Source organism: Pseudophryne corroboree, chromosome 5, assembly GCF_028390025.1.
Source record: "Pseudophryne corroboree isolate aPseCor3 chromosome 5, aPseCor3.hap2, whole genome shotgun sequence".
Lineage (NCBI taxonomy): Eukaryota > Metazoa > Chordata > Amphibia > Anura > Myobatrachidae > Pseudophryne > Pseudophryne corroboree.
Genome location: NC_086448.1, coordinates 640,481,538 through 640,500,620, shown reverse-complemented (window position 1 = coordinate 640,500,620; position 19,083 = coordinate 640,481,538). Strand labels below are relative to the sequence as shown.

At 43.4% G+C, this 19,083-nt stretch overlaps 1 protein-coding gene across 3 annotated transcripts in view; it reads left to right on the top strand.

Annotated features, from left to right (window-relative positions):
* Positions 1-19,083, top strand: part of AQP4 (aquaporin 4) — a 148,964-nt gene that overhangs the window by 29,064 nt on the left and 100,817 nt on the right. The window contains exon 1 of one of the 3 annotated variants that reach the window (XM_063923637.1): positions 16,643-16,800. The exons of the other annotated variants lie outside the window; for them this stretch is intronic. Coding sequence (XP_063779707.1) covers positions 16,793-16,800 — 8 coding nt within the window. The 5' untranslated portion in view covers positions 16,643-16,792. Of the gene's footprint in view, positions 1-16,642; positions 16,801-19,083 lie in introns of those variants that run through there. 3 annotated transcript variants of the gene reach the window in all.

Sequence of the window (19,083 nt, the reverse complement as noted above, 5' to 3'; positions counted from 1 at the left end):
TAGGAAAATTAATTTTCTTTTATATAATCCTTACTTTCACTTGTATTTAAAATCCGTTCTAACAACAGAACAGATACCTAAAACGAAGAAACACCCCAATGGCCCTCCAGTGGTATTGTATTGGGCAACAAAGGAACAAAAAAGAGAGAGAGAGGGGTAAAAACAGAGACAATAGAAATGGAATGCAAAATACAAAAATATATATATATATATATGTGCACACACGCACTGTGCACATACACATATGCATACAGACATAAATGTTTGTGTCTTTCTCTAGAGATAGCCCAATTAACTACAAAATAGTTCCATAAGAACCAAATAGTCATATGCAATATACAATGCATATTTTACAATACACATTGTATATAGTGTCATGGAGAAGGAGGAGAGAATAAGGGATATTGTATGTAACTGGTGATTTTGAAAAAACCCAGTATATTAAACATAGAGCAAGGGAAAAAAGCTTTTCATGGTGGAGCTGTGTGACCAGATCTATATATACTCCTGTAAAGGTGTTTAAATCAAAAAATATATGCACATGTATGAAAAATATACATATGCATATATGTATCGATTCCAAACAGCTAATACGGATTTCAAACATTCAGTTTTAAACCTTTAGATAAACTCCAGATCGATGGTTTCATTAAGACCCTGAGGATTCAATGTCTGTAGCTTTAGAATCCATGCTGCCTCCTGTCTACATAAAGTTCTAAAGCGATCACCACCTCTGCTGGTTGCTGGAATATGTTCCAGCCCAATCAGCTGAAGCCCTGTTGGATCGCCTCCATGAAGCTCAGAGAAATGTCGGGGTACGCTATGGTTCATGATGTTATTAAGGATATTCCTTCTATGTTCCATAAATCTGAGCTTCAGGGAACGTATAGTTCGACCAACATAGTATGATTGACAGGGACATATCAGTAAATAAATAACATATTGAGTGCTACAATTAATGAATGTATCAATTGTGTACTCTTTTTTAGAGACACTTGACACCACACTTTTGGTTTTATTCAAAGCAAACGAGCACGTAGTGCACCTCCTATGATTACATCGAAAGAAACCTGTGACCTCCGGTCCAATGAGAGTTCTTTGTGTGTTTTTTAAAGATCGATCTAACTGTCCTTTGAAGAAACTTGGAGCTAGGATATTGCGCAGATTTTTAGCTTTCTTGAAAACAATCATAGGTGTTTCATCTAGATGTTCCCTAAGAACAGAATCAGTAAATAATAATCTATAATTTTTGTTAATTATGCCCTTGATCTTATTGGCTGCTACATTAAATTTTGATTTAAATACCAAACTGTATTTATCTTTGTTCTTCTTCATTATTTCGTTTTTACTTTTATTTTTATTTTTATTTTTAACCTCCAAGTTTTCATCACTTAAATGGCCGGATTCCTGTATATTAGCACAATTCTCATTATTCGTAGCAAGCGTATCTTTTCTCACAAGTTTAGAAGCATAAACCAAGGCCTCATCCAATACCACCTGTGGATAATCACAACCCTTAAATGTATCCACCAGTTCCTTAACCTGTTCATGATATTTTTTATCAAAAGTACAATTTCTCCTAATCCTGTGTACCTGACTTTTTGGTACATTCTTGAGCCAGTTTTTATTATGATTACTAGAATAAGGAATATAATTACATACATCCACTGATTTTTTAAAAGGTGATACTGTGACGATGTCCTCTACCACCTCCACCGTTACATCTAAAAAATGAATCTGTGAGGGATGGTGAGTGCACGTGAAGGTTAAACCATAAGTGTTATTATTAATATACCTAACAAACTCAGTGACTGAAGCAGAATCCCCATTCCAAACAAAAAACAGGTCTTCGATATAGCGACCATAGAGGACCAGGTTCGCACTATGGGCGCCTCCCCATATGTAGGTGTTTTCGAAGTCGCCCATATAAATGTTGGCAAAACAGGGTGCGAACCTGGTCCCCATCGCCGTGCCGAGGACCTGAAGGTAATAACAGTGATCAAATAAAAAATAATTGTGAGACAAAATAAAAGCAATTGCAGAAAGAATAAATTGACGTTTCCCCTCTGAGATACCCATATCCTCACATAGGCTTTTTGCCACACAGTCTATCCCTTTTATATGTGGGATGTTGGTATAAAGAGCTTGAACGTCACATTTGACGAACATAAAATCAGAGCTCCATTCCAGACCTTCTACCAGTTTAATAAACTCAGTGGTATCTCTAATATGGGATCTCAGAGAGGTAGCGCGTGGTTGTAAAAAGTGATCAACATAATATGACAAATTTGATGTAAGGCCATCAATCCCTGAAATAATAGGGCGACCTGGCGGTTCGTGCAGTGTCTTGTGTACTTTGGGAAGGTGATAATAAATGGGAGTGATTGGGTGGAGGGGGTAGAGGAACTCAAGTTCATCACATGTAATGATATCGTTAGCACGAGCCGATGTAAGCATGTTTTTTAATTGTTTTTGATAATCAAGGGTTGGATCTTGTCCTAGAATTCTATAAAAAGTAGTGTCAGTAAGTTGGCTTTTAGCCTCTCTAACATAGTCTTCAGTATTCTGTACCACCACTCCTCCTCCCTTATCTGCAGGTTTAATAGTGAGTGCCTAATTGTCGGAAAGTCCTTTAAGAGTTTTTCTTTCATCAGGCTTCAAATTATATAGACAGGGATGTATTTTATGATCGCATAAGTTGCGAAATTCTTCCAAGGTGGTATGATAGAAGGTGTCTAAAGGTTTAAAACTGAATGTTTGAAATCCGTATTAGCTGTTTGGAATCGATACATATATGCATATGTATATTTTTCATACATGTGCATATATTTTTTTATTTAAACACCTTTACAGGAGTATATATAGATCTGGTCACACAGCTCCACCATGAAAAGCTTTTTTCCCTTGCTCTATGTTTAATATACTGGGTTTTTTCAAAATCACCAGTTACATACAATATCCCTTATTCTCTCCTCCTTCTCCATGACACTATATACAATGTGTATTGTAAAATATGCATTGTATATTGCATATGACTATTTGGTTCTTATGGAACTATTTTGTAGTTAATTGGGCTATCTCTAGAGAAAGACACAAACATTTATGTCTGTATGCATATGTGTATGTGCACAGTGCGTGTGTGCACATATATATATATTTTTGTATTTTGCATTCCATTTCTATTGTCTCTGTTTTTACCCCTCTCTCTCTCTTTTTTGTTCCTTTGTTGCCCAATACAATACCACTGGAGGGCCATTGGGGTGTTTCTTCGTTTTAGGTATCTGTTCTGTTGTTAGAACGGATTTTAAATACAAGTGAAAGTAAGGATTATATAAAAGAAAATTAATTTTCCTATTATAGTCATGTACATTAATATTACGATAACCTGAGAAAGCCTATTTACCTAAATGTACACACGGAAAGATATGCAAATTAGCACGACAATTGTAGATTGCCTTAGTATCTTACAAAACAAGGATTAGTGTTCCCAGTCTCATATTATATTTGGGTTCTCTTTTTTATGTATTGAATGTGATAAATGTTGTGTTATTGTCTACCAGATTAAGGTATTAAAATGATATTATTATAGTGATGTTTTTTATAAATGTGCATGTTTGCTCCATAACATTAGGAGCTCAATACACCACATATAAATTGATGATATAGAAATGGCTGAATCCAATCGCTGAAAATCATTTTCACCTGTGGAACAGGTATAAGAACAGACCACTCCTATTCCCAGGTATACCTGCCTTTCGAAAAAGACGCCCTGTTGGCGTTGAAACGCGTTAAGGACACAGGCTCTTTTCTTCCAAGGATCAACACTGGTAGTGGCTGCATATATATCTCCTATCCGTGCACAGGAGCCCGGTTCCAACCACCGCAATCAGGAACATCTTCATTGCAGCTCTAACCCCTGTAACCACAGCCGTCCACTTAACTTGGGGAGGTAGAAGCAACAGGTGCCGTTCCCTCCCAGCCCGGCGCAGACCGGTGTACTCCGGAGTATCAGCTTACAGCCTCCGTTTTGAAAGTGCGGAGGTACCGGAGGTGGCGTGGACCATCGGGGACGGCTTGTCGGGGCTCCCTGCACGGCGCAGCATCAGTCATACCCGCTGAGGCTCTGGTGTGTGTCTCTGACGGGACGGCGGGACGACACCAGGGAGCAAGGACAGAACAGGCTCCTGCCCAGCGGAGGTTGTATTTTTCACATAACTTTCTATACACCAGCTGATTACTGCTATGGATTTGTGCTATATGCAATTCTTCCTAAACATACAGCGACTGACTGTGAGTGAGTGACTCTTGTTTAGATCTAACACTTAACAGCCATATATATTACTACTTGTGCATACTGAGTGAACCCAGCACGGTTTAAAACCTTCCAGGTGTTGCTATTAAATAAGTCACGTGCAAGTAAGACTATTTACTTATTAATTATGTTTTTATTTAATTGATTATGAAGTATTAATCTAGTGCACATTCATATTGTTGTGACATTCTCATCATTGTTTTTTACTCCCGGGAGGTTGTTGTAACTTACATACATTTTATATAAATAAATGTTTTTTAATTGTCTGATTGTCAAGCGCCACTTGTTATTTATTGGTTAAAAATAAAGCAGGCAGTATTTACCCTGCACAGAAACAAAATAACCCACCCAAATCTAACTCTTTCTGCACATGTTATATCTGCCCCCCCCCCCCCCACCCCCTGCTGTGCACATGGTTTTGCCCAACTGCTAACAAAATTCCTGCTGCGATCAACTTGGAATTACCCCCTATTTGAGTAGGCCCAATTGTATAATTGTATACAGTATATACAGTAATTTCACATATATTATTTTAAATGACAACTAATAATACACATTTTTCATTTGTATTTAGTCAGATTCATAAACACAGCATGAAGACATATTAAAATAAAAAATGGTTAATATCATATTGCTATTTATTTATTAACATTTATAGATGAATTCATCAATGTTTTTAAACACAATTGGCATGATTCCATGTTGATTCGCCCTTTGCTAAAAATCTGAAGTATTAATCAAATGCTTCCTGTAAAAACACACTGTTGATATGCTTCCAACACCCAAGCACAAATTCATCTATTTTTAACCAGGACTTGGAAATGCATCTGTTCTGTACAGAATTCATACTTTTCTGTTTTATTGTATTGAGTTTTCATGGTGTCCCCAAACCGTTTCCACTGAGAGCACTGCCCAGAGCATTTTGTGGGCAATAAATATGTCTACTAACTAAATAACTTCCTCTTACCGAATCAAAGTCAGACTGGCTGGCAAATGTTAGCCTGAGGGCTAGGACACAGAACTGGTCCATAATGAATGGGCCATGCTTAAATGGGGGTTTTAGAAATAGAATACAGAGGCTGATTTATCAAAAGATGAGTAGTTGGTTTAGACTAATGATTAATAATAAAACTAGATAATTAACAGAATGTGTATACAGTGTATACCAGTACCTATGGGATTGTGTTTCAGTGAAATCTAGATACTCTGTCAAATAAATTATTGTTATAATACACACACTGATAAATGTGTCCTCTGATAAATTTGTGTTCCTGTTTTTGTGGTCACTTGAGGTTGCCCAGGTTGCGGACAATCATGTACACTGTAGTTTACAGCGTATCTTCTGAGGGAACACTGTTTCTCCATGCAAGCAATATCGCACAAGCTATGACCTGCATTTCTCAAAGCAACTATTGCAGATTGTTTTTTGATTGATAACTCCTGCATGGGAGCCGTACACACAAGACCGCTTTACACGTTTTCACAAGTGTTCACGGTATCACAATACAAGGCGTTCGCAGGTGCGTGTGTACAGTTCATCCTTTACAGAGAAAACAACAAAATCTGCAGACATATTGAATTTAATGCGCTGTGCTGTAGAGTAATAGTCAAAAAGCCTTTCCAGTGATATATTTCTTGAAAGGAGTAAAACAATCCTACAGTATACCACAGCTTTTTCTGGAACTTTTACACTGTAGCAAGAATTCATATATCTAATGCAATATAATAATTAAATCACAGCTATGACGTGAACAAAGATGTAAAATGTCTAAAATCCGCACAAGCTATTTTCCTAAAGATATTGGGAAAATAACAGTTCAATAACACCTATAACCAGCAGATGGTAATGTAGAGTCCACTCCTTTCATTTAAAACTTGCATATTTATTATGCAATTTAGTTTATAACTCGAGGTTACAGATGTAGCCACCTTTATCTTGAGTGGCCGCGGCGGTTGTCCCGTTCGACCATACGCAGCGTACTGTGGCGTAGCGAGGCGCGCCTAGCCACAGAGAGGCTATCTAATCGCACGGAGACAGACATTTGACGTTTGGCGTTACCTTTACGTGTAATACCTGCGATCAGCCACCAGATGTCGCTTTTTACAATCACCACTGCGCATGCGTGTGGTCTCCCGTAAAATACAATACTGACATACATAATAAGGACTACTTTACTAAGGCGTCTCATTACGCTGCATACAGCAAATACTGTACTCATTACGCTGCATTATTTAATACAGTACTGTACAGTATATACAGTACGACACCGACGCAAATACAGTAGTACAGCATACAGTATATGATCCATCTACAATACTTTATGAATACTGTATGTGAGCGTGCAAGTCCCGCAGACAAAACACAGTACTGTAAAACCAGTAGTGTACACTGTCGCAAATGGATGTGTGTTACAAGTTCACTATTGCCTCTCAAGATTAGGAATTTTCTACAGTGTTATCGTCCTAATCCCGTAGCCATTACAGCATAATCAAAACCAACGGATTTATACATTTGTCTGCGGCGAAGTGGTGAAGTGTTTCGCTTCCTATACTCAGAGTCCAGGGTTCGATTCCTTAAGTACTGTACGAATGCATGTTACTGTAGTTTTTTTCAGACACTTTATTATTTTTTTTATTCACATACTGCAAACCAGGGCATACAGTAGCTGCATGAGCGGTTCTATGCGATCGAGTCCGGTGTACAGTACCATAATCTGCAGGTTCTATGCAGGTTAAGGTACTATGCTCCGTACACAGTACACATACAATTCTGTAGCTGGGCAGACTGAATAGAAATGGCTACCACCTATGACTCCTTGCCCCACAGAGGCCCTAGGCTACGGAGCAAGTAATAGTCCAGATTGTACAGACTATGGGGCAATGCTGAATGAGCGTCACAATCCCCTAGCTAAAATACACAGTATGCATATTATGGTACACCGGACTCGATGACATACTGTAGCACACTGGCAAAATGGCCGCCGCCCCTGAACCCTTGTGCAGGTTATGGGGCTATGCTGAAGGAGCGTCACAATCCCCTAGCCAAAATACACAGGGGAGGGATAAGCTACTGTAGGATTGCATACAGTATTACGGTACACCGGACTCAATCGCATAGCACACTGTCAAAACGACCACTACCCATGAACCCCCACCTCCTGAACCCCCACCTCGTGGCAGGCAGCAGTTGGGTATGGAATGAGAAATGGCATAAGCTGTGCAGGCTACGGGGCGATGCTGAAGGAGCGTCACAATCCCCTAGCCAAAATACACAGAGATACTGTAAGCGAGGTCTATGCACATTACAGTACTGTACAGTACGTTACACCGGGCTCGGTCGCATAGCAAACTGACAAAACACAAGTTTTACAGTACATACAGTAAAGCAGGCCAAAGCTGCAGGAGAGTTTCTACTGTAAAGGTTCTATGCACCGTACGGTAATGTACACATACCTGTACAATTCTATAGCAGGGCAGACTCAATTGAAATGGCTACCGCCTGTGACTCCTACAGTAGCTCCTAGGAGGCACTCAGCTATGGAGCAAATAACAGCACAGATTTTGCAGGCTACGGGGCAATGCTGAAGGAGCGTCACAATCCCCTAGCTACAATACACAGGGGTGATAGAGATAATCGAGTGGCTGGAGGGGGGTCCCCTTGATTTAAGGGGCCCCCACTCCTCCAGGGTACTCCGGCCAGGTGTGACTAGTTGGGTATTTAATTCCATGGCCGCAGGGACCTGTATAAAAGTCTCCCCCGGCTGTGCATTATCTGTCCAGCTAGTGGAGCCCAGTGCTGATTCAAAAAATATGGGGAACCCCTACGCTTTTTTTGTCCCCCTTATTTTTTGCACCAGGACCAGGCGCAGAGCCCGGTGCTGGTTCTAAAAAGATGGGGGATCCCGTGTCCATTTTTTCCGTATTCCTTCCGGAATTCGACTGCAATTGCATATACAGTACTGTACCCCTTAATGTCACTGCTTACAGTATACAGTATTTAGACATGAGCTTGTGTACAGTATCTGTCATGAGGTGCTTTTTTCACTGACACTATAACTTTTTTCTATTGTGATATACAGTACTGTACTGTACAGAGGCGGCAAACTAGCCAAACGGGAATAATCAGCTTCTGCAGAATAAAATGAGATGCTACAGTACATGCCTATATTCTGTGAGTGACTGCGGCTCTATGAAATTAAATCAGAAAATTTAAATATGAAATGCATTACTAATGTGTGGCATTACTGTACTGTATGTGTATAAGGTGTACTACAATATTTTCTGGTGTAACATAAGGAAAGGGCACTACTGCATGGTCTAATGCAGTGGTTCTCAAACTTGGTCCTCAGGACCCCACACAGTGCATGTTTTGCAGGTAAACCAGCAAGTGCACAGATGTATTCATTACTAACTGACACATTTTAGAAGGTCCATACAGTAGGTGGAGCTAATTTTTTCACTTGTGATTCTGTGAGACCTGCAAAACCTGCACTGTGTGGGGTCCTGAGGACTGAGTTTGAGAACCTGTGGTCTAATGTAAATAAAGATGAATGTGGTGGGGTGTAATGTGAATAAGGGGCATTACTGTTAGGAGTAATGTGGTACTATGATATGATGTCATGAGAATAAGAGACACCACTGCATGATATAATGTGAATAAAGTTGCAGTACTGTGTTGTGTCATTTCATCTTCGGGTATTATTGTGTTACCATGCCCCTTCCCAGCAAGAACATACTGTACACTGTTTTGGGCTGGCACTAAATGTGCACATTGTTCTTATTTAGATTATAGGGGGTAGGAGCGCCAAAATGGGTGATGGTGCTGGGAAAGGGGTGCAGGGTTAGAGGCGGAACTACGTAGCATCTGTGCAAGAGGGCATCAGCCAAAATCTAGCCTAGGGCATCATGTTGGTCAGGTTTGGCTCTGATAATACTGTATACTGTACTCTTACTGTACTTTGCATTCAATACAGATACTGTTTGCACACAGGTTTTACATGAATCATTGGCAATGCTGCAGGAGTGTCTCATTAGGCAATCTAAAATATACCACGACTATGGGTGGGGATACAGTAGGGAAGTTCTGTCACCATAAGCTGTCTGCTGTGTATAGCATATTTCCATCTGAGATGCATTTGTGTGTTTGTAATAAGAAAAAAACATTTTACTGTACATTTAGTGGATACAGTATTTCTCCCCCATAATGACGTATCATACTGTACAGGTACCCTCATGTACTGTACCGTACCATACTGTAAAATTGAATATTTATTGGAAAAACATCAATATTAATGTAAAAATAAAGTATTACAACATCCGATTCCATGTACTGCACTGATCAAAATGTACAGTACTCTTATTCAGGACTTATAAAACTGAAAATAACTGTTCATACAGTACACATCAATAACATTACTACTGTATAATATTCTACATTAGTTTATGCAATAATCAGACAAAGGCAATTTTATCATTTTTTTTAATAATGCACCAATTTAAAATTTTAAACAGAAAATACAGAACTACATATTTGTGGCTTGACCATTTCTTTCAACTACAACAGGTAATACTTTATACAGGTGATTTATATAATTATTACAATGTTCAGGTGTGAGTACTTCTAGCCAAAATTTCTTTATCCCATCCACCAGTTGCTGTTTTGTTGTTGGCTTTGCAACACTCCTAACGTACCTCTTCAATTGAGCCCACACTAATTCGATTGGGTTCATGTCTGGTGATCTAATTAAAAAAAAAAAAAAAGCGTATAGAAAAAATTAATTACAGTACATTACAGTAAATAGAGAAAATTAAACATACAATATTGTACTGTTTATTAAACAAAATTTTTTTTTACAGTACTAGAGTGCTATCCAAAATTTTACTTGTACACTGTTGAAAGAATACTCACTCTGGTGGTGTGCGTTCCCAATTCATACCTTTCTCTTCCATAAATTTGGCTGAGGCGGAGTGTTTAGGATCATTGTCTTGGAATATCCTATGGTGAGTTGGGTAATATTTATTCACAAATGGCACCATACATTTCTCTACTATTGTTTCTTGGAAATATTTCTTATCCATGATTCCTACAGAAATCAAAAAATGTTGTTCATTAATAAGCAACTCCTTTTATTGTGCAGTTACACGTACTCTACAGTACAACATGTATTTTTACAGAACACAGGCACAGAATAAAGTATAGTACTGTACTGTACCTTCGAAAAATAATAGGGGACCAGCTCCTAATCGTGATATGCCTCCCCATACATGGATTTTCAATGGATGCTTTGGGCGTGGTTTTAAAGAGATATGGTTACGTTTCCTGAATGACATTCTGGAGAACCGCTCAAGGGCAACAGACGATTCATCTGTGAAAATGACATCATCAAATGTTTCACCACTCTCAATCCATCGCCGTGCCTGTTCCACTCTCTTTTCTTTATTCACATCTCTTATCATTGGAGATATCCTGTGAAGAGCCAAAAATAATGAAATCAGATACAGTTATGAAATTACAGATTTACAGATTACTGTATATACAGTAGACTGTATGTGCAGTATACTGTATTATATACCTACTGTATACATTAAACTGTACATACAGTACATTAAGTTACATACAGAGTAATATATATATACATACTGTACATACACACAAACACACACACACAGTATACAGTATGTAATCATCACAATAAGCCGGCAATGCTTCATTGCTGTCTCTGAGTGCCTATACAGTAGGTATCTCTTTTGGGATAGAATACTGTATATACAGTATATACACACACACATACTGTATATAGTATAAAGTACACACTCTGTATAATGATTTATGGCATTATTATATCACGTATCAAGGGATTATTAACAGTGCATTTACTGTATGGTTTATACTGCTTTCAGTATTTTACCTTGTTGCGCCAAAGGTCCATCCCATTTTCCGTCGCATCCTTCTGATGCTGGTGGCCGATATGTCCAGGTCATACTTGGAATGGAGAATTCGTTTTATTTGCAGAGCAGTACGCTCATCATCCTCACGAGTTAGTTCCTCCACAATTTGTTGCACTCTCCTACAGTACAATACAGTATGAAAAATATGAATTCATGAACAGCACAATCACAGTTACAATTGATGAAGTTTTAATTTTATTTCAAAAAAATTGTTTATGGTATAAAGCAAGTCATTTAAACATTACAGTAGTGTACAGTACGTACCATGTGCATTTTGTAGGAAATACAAATCTGGGCGTTGTTCTCTCGAATGCATGATAGCGCACCGTTTCTAAAGTGACTATAATGCCACTTTCCTTGAGCCATGCATGGATCTCTTTGATGGTTTTATTTTCTTTTTTCATGTTGGCGATTATCTTGCTCATCGTTTTGTTGATAGTTACTGGCATGTTGTCCAACTATAATTCCTGTATGGAGAGAAAACATTTGTGAATACTGTAGTCTAAAATTTACACATCTGAAAATGCATAAGAGTTTTATGATAGAAGTTAATACTGTACATGTTTACTATCCAGTACCTGATGTTCAAATTTAAGTATTGTATACTGTACAGTACTGAAAATACAACTTCAGTGTTATGGACTGCAATTAGTTTCCTGTATGAAACAGATACAGTACAGTAAATAACCCTCCTTGGAAGTGCATGGGCCCTGTGAGACTTACAGTAGTGTACAGCATAAGGGTCGACTGACATGATGTACAAGCATTACATACAGTACATGTCAGTACTGTATGTAAATTCTTCAATTATTGCCTAACAACAATGCTGCTTACTGTATATTAAATACTGTAGGCCTAGAAATGTGCATCTCAATATAGTAGTTAAAAACACAGGGGCCTATGTGGATAAGCGAGTTCTATGCACACAAAAAATGGCCACCGACCGTGAACCCCCAGCACGTGGCAGCGCTCGGATATGTAGTGAGATACAGTATGGCATACATTTCACAGTTCAGGGGGCAATGCTGAAGGAGCGTCACAATCCCCTAGCTCAATTACATTGGGATAAGCGAGGTCTACTGTATGCACATTACGGTATACCGAGCTGGATCGCTTAGCAACCTGACAAAATGGCCGCCGACCGTGAACTCCCAGCACGTGGCAGCGCTCGGATATGTAGTGAGATACAATATGGCATACATTTCACAGTTCAGGGGGCAATGCTGAAGGAGCGTCACAATCCCCTAGCTCAATTACATTGGGATAAGCGAGGTCTACTGTATGCACATTACGGTATACCGAGCTGGATCGCTTAGCAACCTGACAAAATGGCCGCCGACCGTGAACTCCCAGCACGTGGCAGCGCTCGGATATGTAGTGAGATACAATATGGCATACATTTCACAGTTCAGGGGGCAATGCTGAAGGAGCGTCACAATCCCCTAGCTCAATTACATTGGGATAAGCGAGGTCTACTGTATGCACATTACGGTATACCGAGCTGGATCGCTTAGCAACCTGACAAAATGGCCGCCGACCGTGAACTCCCAGCACGTGGCAGCGCTCGGATATGTAGTGAGATACAATATGGCATACATTTCACAGTTCAGGGGGCAATGCTGAAGGAGCGTCACAATCCCCTAGCTCAATTACATTGGGATAAGCGAGGTCTATGCACATTACGGTATACCGAGCTGGATCGCTTAGCAACCTGACAACATGGCCGCCGACCGTGAACTCCCAGCACGTGGCAGCGCTCGGATATGTAGTGAGAGATGGTATACATTTTAAAATACACCGGGATAAGTTGTACAGGCCATGGAGCAATGCACAGGGACATTCATCATTTACGTACAGTACAGTACTGTATATAAATAATTGTAAACCGTAAATGAAAGAATTACCGGTCAAATACTGTATGACGAAACTGTGTCAATGAGCTGGAACAGTATGGCCTGTGAAGAAGTTTTCGAAGGCAGAAACGGAGAGCAAATTATCAGGAGATTTCTGAAAGGTCGGAGAAGATCCACACAGCAAGTCTGCCTATGAGGAAACAGCTTTGCAAAGTGGGTAGCGGGGCGGTGACTGAGACGCTCTTTTATTCACATTCACACAAAAGGAATTCTTACCGCTGTGATTGGTGCCAATATAGGCGCATTCATCCTTACACCAATCACAGAGCATACTGTACAGGTACTTTTGAATGTGAATAAAAGAGCATCTCAGTCACCGCCCGCTACCCACTTTGCAAATTTGTTTCCTCGTAGGCAGACTTGCTGTGTGGATCTTCTCCGACCTTTCAGAAATCTCCTGATAATTTGCTCTCCGTTTCTGCCTTCGAAAACTTCTTCACAGGCCATACTGTTCCAGCTCATTGACACAGTTTCGTCATACAGTATTTGACCGGTAATTCTTTCATTTACGGTTTACAATTATTTATATACAGTACTGTACGTAAATGATGAATGTCCCTGTGCATTGCTCCATGGCCTGTACAACTTATCCCGGTGTATTTTAAAATGTATACCATCTCTCACTACATATCCGAGCGCTGCCACGTGCTGGGAGTTCACGGTCGGCGGCCATTTTGTCAGGTTGCTAAGCGATCCAGCTCGGTATACCATAATGTGCATAGACCTCGCTTATCCCAATGTAATTGAGCTAGGGGATTGTGACGCTCCTTCAGCATTGCCCCCTGAACTGTGAAATGTATGCCATACTGTATCTCACTACATATCCGAGCGCTGCCACGTGCTGGGAGTTCACGGTCGGCGGCCATTTTGTCAGGTTGCTAAGCGATCCAGCTCGGTATACCGTAATGTGCATAGACCTCGCTTATCCCAATGTAATTGAGCTAGGGGATTGTGACGCTCCTTCAGCATTGCCCCCTGAACTGTGAAATGTATGCCATATTGTACAGTATCTCACTACATATCCGAGCGCTGCCACGTGCTGGGAGTTCACGGTCGGCGGCCATTTTGTCAGGTTGCTAAGCGATCCAGCTCGGTATACCGTAATGTGCATAGACCTCGCTTATCCCAATGTAATTGAGCTAGGGGATTGTGACGCTCCTTCAGCATTGCCCCCTGAACTGTGAAATGTATGCCATATTGTATCTCACTACATATCCGAGCGCTGCCACGTGCTGGGAGTTCACGGTCGGCGGCCATTTTGTCAGGTTGCTAAGCGATCCAGCTCGGTATACCGTAATGTGCATACAGTAGACCTCGCTTATCCCAATGTAATTGAGCTAGGGGATTGTGACGCTCCTTCAGCATTGCCCCCTGAACTGTGAAATGTATGCCATATTGTATCTCACTACATATCCGAGCGCTGCCACGTGCTGGGAGTTCACGGTCGGCGGCCATTTTGTCAGGTTGCTAAGCGATCCAGCTCGGTATACCGTAATGTGCATACAGTAGACCTCGCTTATCCCAATGTAATTGAGCTAGGGGATTGTGACGCTCCTTCAGCATTGCCCCCTGAACTGTGAAATGTATGCCATACTGTATCTCACTACATATCCGAGCGCTGCCACGTGCTGGGGGTTCACGGTCGGTGGCCATTTTTTGTGTGCATAGAACTCGCTTATCCACATAGGCCCCTGTGTTTTTAACTACTATATTGAGATGCACATTTCTAGGCCTACAGTATTTAATATACAGTAAGCAGCATTGTTGTTAGGCTTTACGCTACCCACTTTGCAAATCTGTTTCCTCGTAGGCAGACTTGCTGTGTGGATCTTCTCCGACCTTTCAGAAATCTCCTGATAATTTGCTCTCCGTTTCTGCCTTCGAAAACTTCTTCACAGGCCATACTGTTCCAGCTCATTGACACAGTTTCGTCATACAGTATTTGACCGGTAATTCTTTCATTTACGGTTTACAATTATTTATATACAGTACTGTACGTAAATGATGAATGTCCCTGTGCATTGCTCCATGGCCTGTACAACTTATCCCGGTGTATTTTAAAATGTATACCATCTCTCACTACATATCCGAGCGCTGCCACGTGCTGGGAGTTCACGGTCGGCGGCCATGTTGTCAGGTTGCTAAGCGATCCAGCTCGGTATACCGTAATGTGCATAGACCTCGCTTATCCCAATGTAATTGAGCTAGGGGATTGTGACGCTCCTTCAGCATTGCCCCCTGAACTGTGAAATGTATGCCATACTGTATCTCACTACATATCCGAGCGCTGCCACGTGCTGGGGGTTCACGGTCGGTGGCCATTTTTAGTGTGCATAGAACTCGCTTATCCACATAGGCCCCTGTGTTTTTAACTACTATATTGAGATGCACATTTCTAGGCCTACAGTATTTAATATACAGTAAGCAGCATTGTTGTTAGGCAATAATTGAAGAATTTACATACAGTACTGACATGTACTGTATGTAATGCTTGTACATCATGTCAGTCGACCCTTATGCTGTACACTACTGTAAGTCTCACAGGGCCCATGCACTTCCAAGGAGGGTTATTTACTGTACTGTATCTGTTTCATACAGGAAACTAATTGCAGTCCATAACACTAATATTAAGCCCACTCCATTATCCACTCCTCCCCTGTGTATTAAACACCCCCTACCACCCTGGAAGTCATGTACCAGGGCCCCTTCATTCAGCACAATGCCCCCTTCTACAGTTTAGTGTTCTCCTTCCTGCCCCATCTGTGCAGTAAAGGAATAATTAGCAGAAATTATTTCTCCAGGTCCTACTGTACATACTGAGCGAAAGATAGAACCCCCCCTATTCCCCGCGGAGCATCAAAGCTGCCGCTGATAGCTCCCCCCACCCCTTCCGCTGGTGAGTGGGTAGGGGCCCCAGTGCATTGCTGTGTCCAGGGGCCCACACTGCTGTTAAGATGGCTCTAGTAATTGAGCTAGGGGATTGTGATGCTCCTTCAGCATTGCCCCTGGACTGTACCATACTGTATCTCACTCCATATCCAAGCGCTGCCACGTGCTGGGAGTTCACGGTCGGTGGCCATTTTGTCAGGTTGCTAAGCGATCCAGCTCGGTATAACGTAATGTACATAGACCTTGCTTATCCCGGTGTACTACAGGTATGTGCAGTAGTACTGAATGATTGCTATCACTTGTGGTGAAACACCTATCTTATCAAATACAGTAACTACTGTACAGTATAGTTGTTCGCACAGGTGATGGTAATCATACTGTATATTTAAACTGAAGTCCGTAACAGAGCATTCTGTCCCTCCTGCAGAGGTTCTTGTTGGGAGGCACAGGGAAAAAAGGCAAATACTGTACAGTATTTGCACTTTACTGTTGTGCACTTTATTTGAAAATGTACAGTTGTTTGCTATTTTTAGCATGCTGTGCTTTACATGTTTTCTTATTGTGGTTTTTATATTTTTAGACAAAAGACAAAGAATGCAGACTACCAGATTTTACGGGAGTGCCAAAACCCACCCATCAGTGGCACAGAAACTTGCTGCATTAGTCCCACAAAAGAAGAAGAAAACTGCCAAGGCGGCTCAGAAAGAAAATGTGGTGAAACCACGAAAAAATGCCAAGGCAAAGAATAATACGTTGGAGATGATATGTGGTGTGGCAAATGATGTAATTGTTCCATCTCCTGCAGATCACAGTGTTCAGCCAATGAATCTGGAAATACCGGTGCTAGAGGACGTGACAAACACGCTGCATCAGGAAGCTTCTTTTTTGGACCATGTAGCCACCCCTGGACAAGAAGACATGACACATTCACCACGAAGAAGGTTGCATTTCACAGATGTGAACACCAAAGTGCAGGACTGCCAGTGTACCTGTCCTGTTTTACTAAAGGAGCTACTCAGTAAGGTGACCAATATGGAGTCAGAAGTTGGTGGACAGGTCAATCAGCTGCAGACCGATGTGGCTGGCCTTAAAGAAGGCATAAAGGAACAGATGGTAGAAGCCATGAAGAAAGTTATTGAACAAACGAGGGAAGAATGGCAAGTTGGAGTTTGCCGCACCATCATTGCAACACACCACCAAGCGGTTCAAGTCAGCGGCCTGGACGACCGAGGCCTGGAGGACCGCAGAGGAGGCCTGGAGGACCGCAGAGGAGGCCTGGAGGACCGCAGAGGAGGCCTGGAGGACCGCAGCGGAGGCCTGGAGGACCGCAGCGGACTTGACGAAGTCAGCGGCATGGACGACCACAGAGGAGGCCTGGAGGACCGCAGAGGAGGCCTGGAGGACCGCAGAGGAGGCCTGGAGGACCGCAGAAGAGACCAGGAGGACCGCAGAAGAGACCTGGAGGACCGCAGAGGAGGCCTGGAGGACCGCAGAGGAGGCCTGGAGGACAGCAGAGGAGGCCTGGAGGACCGCAGAGGAGGCCTGGAGGACCGCAGAGGAGGCCTGGAGGACCGCAGAGGAGGCCTGGAGGACCGCAGAAGAGACCTGGAGGACAGCAGAGGAGGCCTGGAGGACCGCAGAAGAGACCTGGAGGACCGCAGAGGAGGCCTGGAGGACCACAGAGGAGGCCTGGAGGACCGCAGAGGAGGCCTGGAGGACCGCAGAGGCCTGGACCACAGCAGCGGACTGGACGAAGTCAGCGACTTGGACGACCGCAGAGGAGGCCTGGAGGACCGCAGAAGAGACCTGGAGGACCGCAGAAGAGACCAGGAGGACCGCAGAAGAGACCTGGAGGACCGCAGAGGAGGCCTGGAGGACCGCAGAAGAGACCTGGAGGACCGCAGAGGCCTGGACCACAGCAGCGGACTGGACGAAGTCAGCGACTTGGACGACCGCAGAGGAGGCCTGGAGGACCGCAGAAGAGACCTGGAGGACCGCAGAAGAGACCTGGAGGACCGCAGAAGAGACCTGGAGGACCGCAGAGGCCTGGACCACAGCAGCGGACTGGACGAAGTCAGCGACTTGGGCGACCACAGAGGAGGCCTGGACGACCACAGAGGCCTGGAGGACCGCAGAGGAAACATGGAGGACCGCAGAGGAGGCCTGGAGGACCGCAGAGGAGGCCTGGAGGACCGCAGAAGAGACCTGGAGGACAGCAGAGGAGGCCTGGAGGACCGCAGAGGAGGCCTGGAGGACCGCAGAGGAGGCCTGGAGGACCGCAGAGGAGGCCTGGAGGACCGCAGAAGAGACCTGGAGGACCGCAGAGGAGGCCTGGAGGACCGCAGAGGAGGCCTGGAGGACCGCAGAGGAGGCCTGGAGGACCGCAGAGGCCTGGACCACAGCAGCGGACTGGACGAAGTCAGCGACTTGGACGACCGCAGAGGAGGCCTGGAGGACCGCAGAAGAGACCTGGAGGACCGCAGAAGAGACCAGGAGGACCGCAGAAGAGACCTGGAGGACCGCAGAGGAGGCCTGGAGGACCGCAGAGGAGGCCTGGAGGACAGCAGAGGAGGCCTGGAGGACCGCAGAGGAGGCCTGGAGGACCGCAGAGGAGGCCTGGAGGACCGCAGAGGAGGCCTGGAGGACCGCAGAAGAGACCTGGAGGACAGCAGAGGAGGCCTGGAGGACCGCAGAAGAGACCTGGAGGACCGCAGAGGAGGCCTGGAGGACCGCAGAGGAGGCCTGGAGGACCGCAGAGGCCTGGACCACAGCAGCGGACTGGACGAAGTCAGCGACTTGGACGACCGCAGAGGAGGCCTGGAGGACCGCAGAAGAGACCTGGAGGACCGCAGAAGAGACCAGGAGGACCGCAGAAGAGACCTGGAGGACCGCAGAGGAGGCCTGGAGGACCGCAGAGGAGGCCTGGAGGACCGCAGAGGAGGCCTGGAGGACCGCAGAGGAGGCCTGGACGACCGCAGAGGGCTGGACGACCGCAGAGGCCTGGATTCAAGTGTGCTGTTG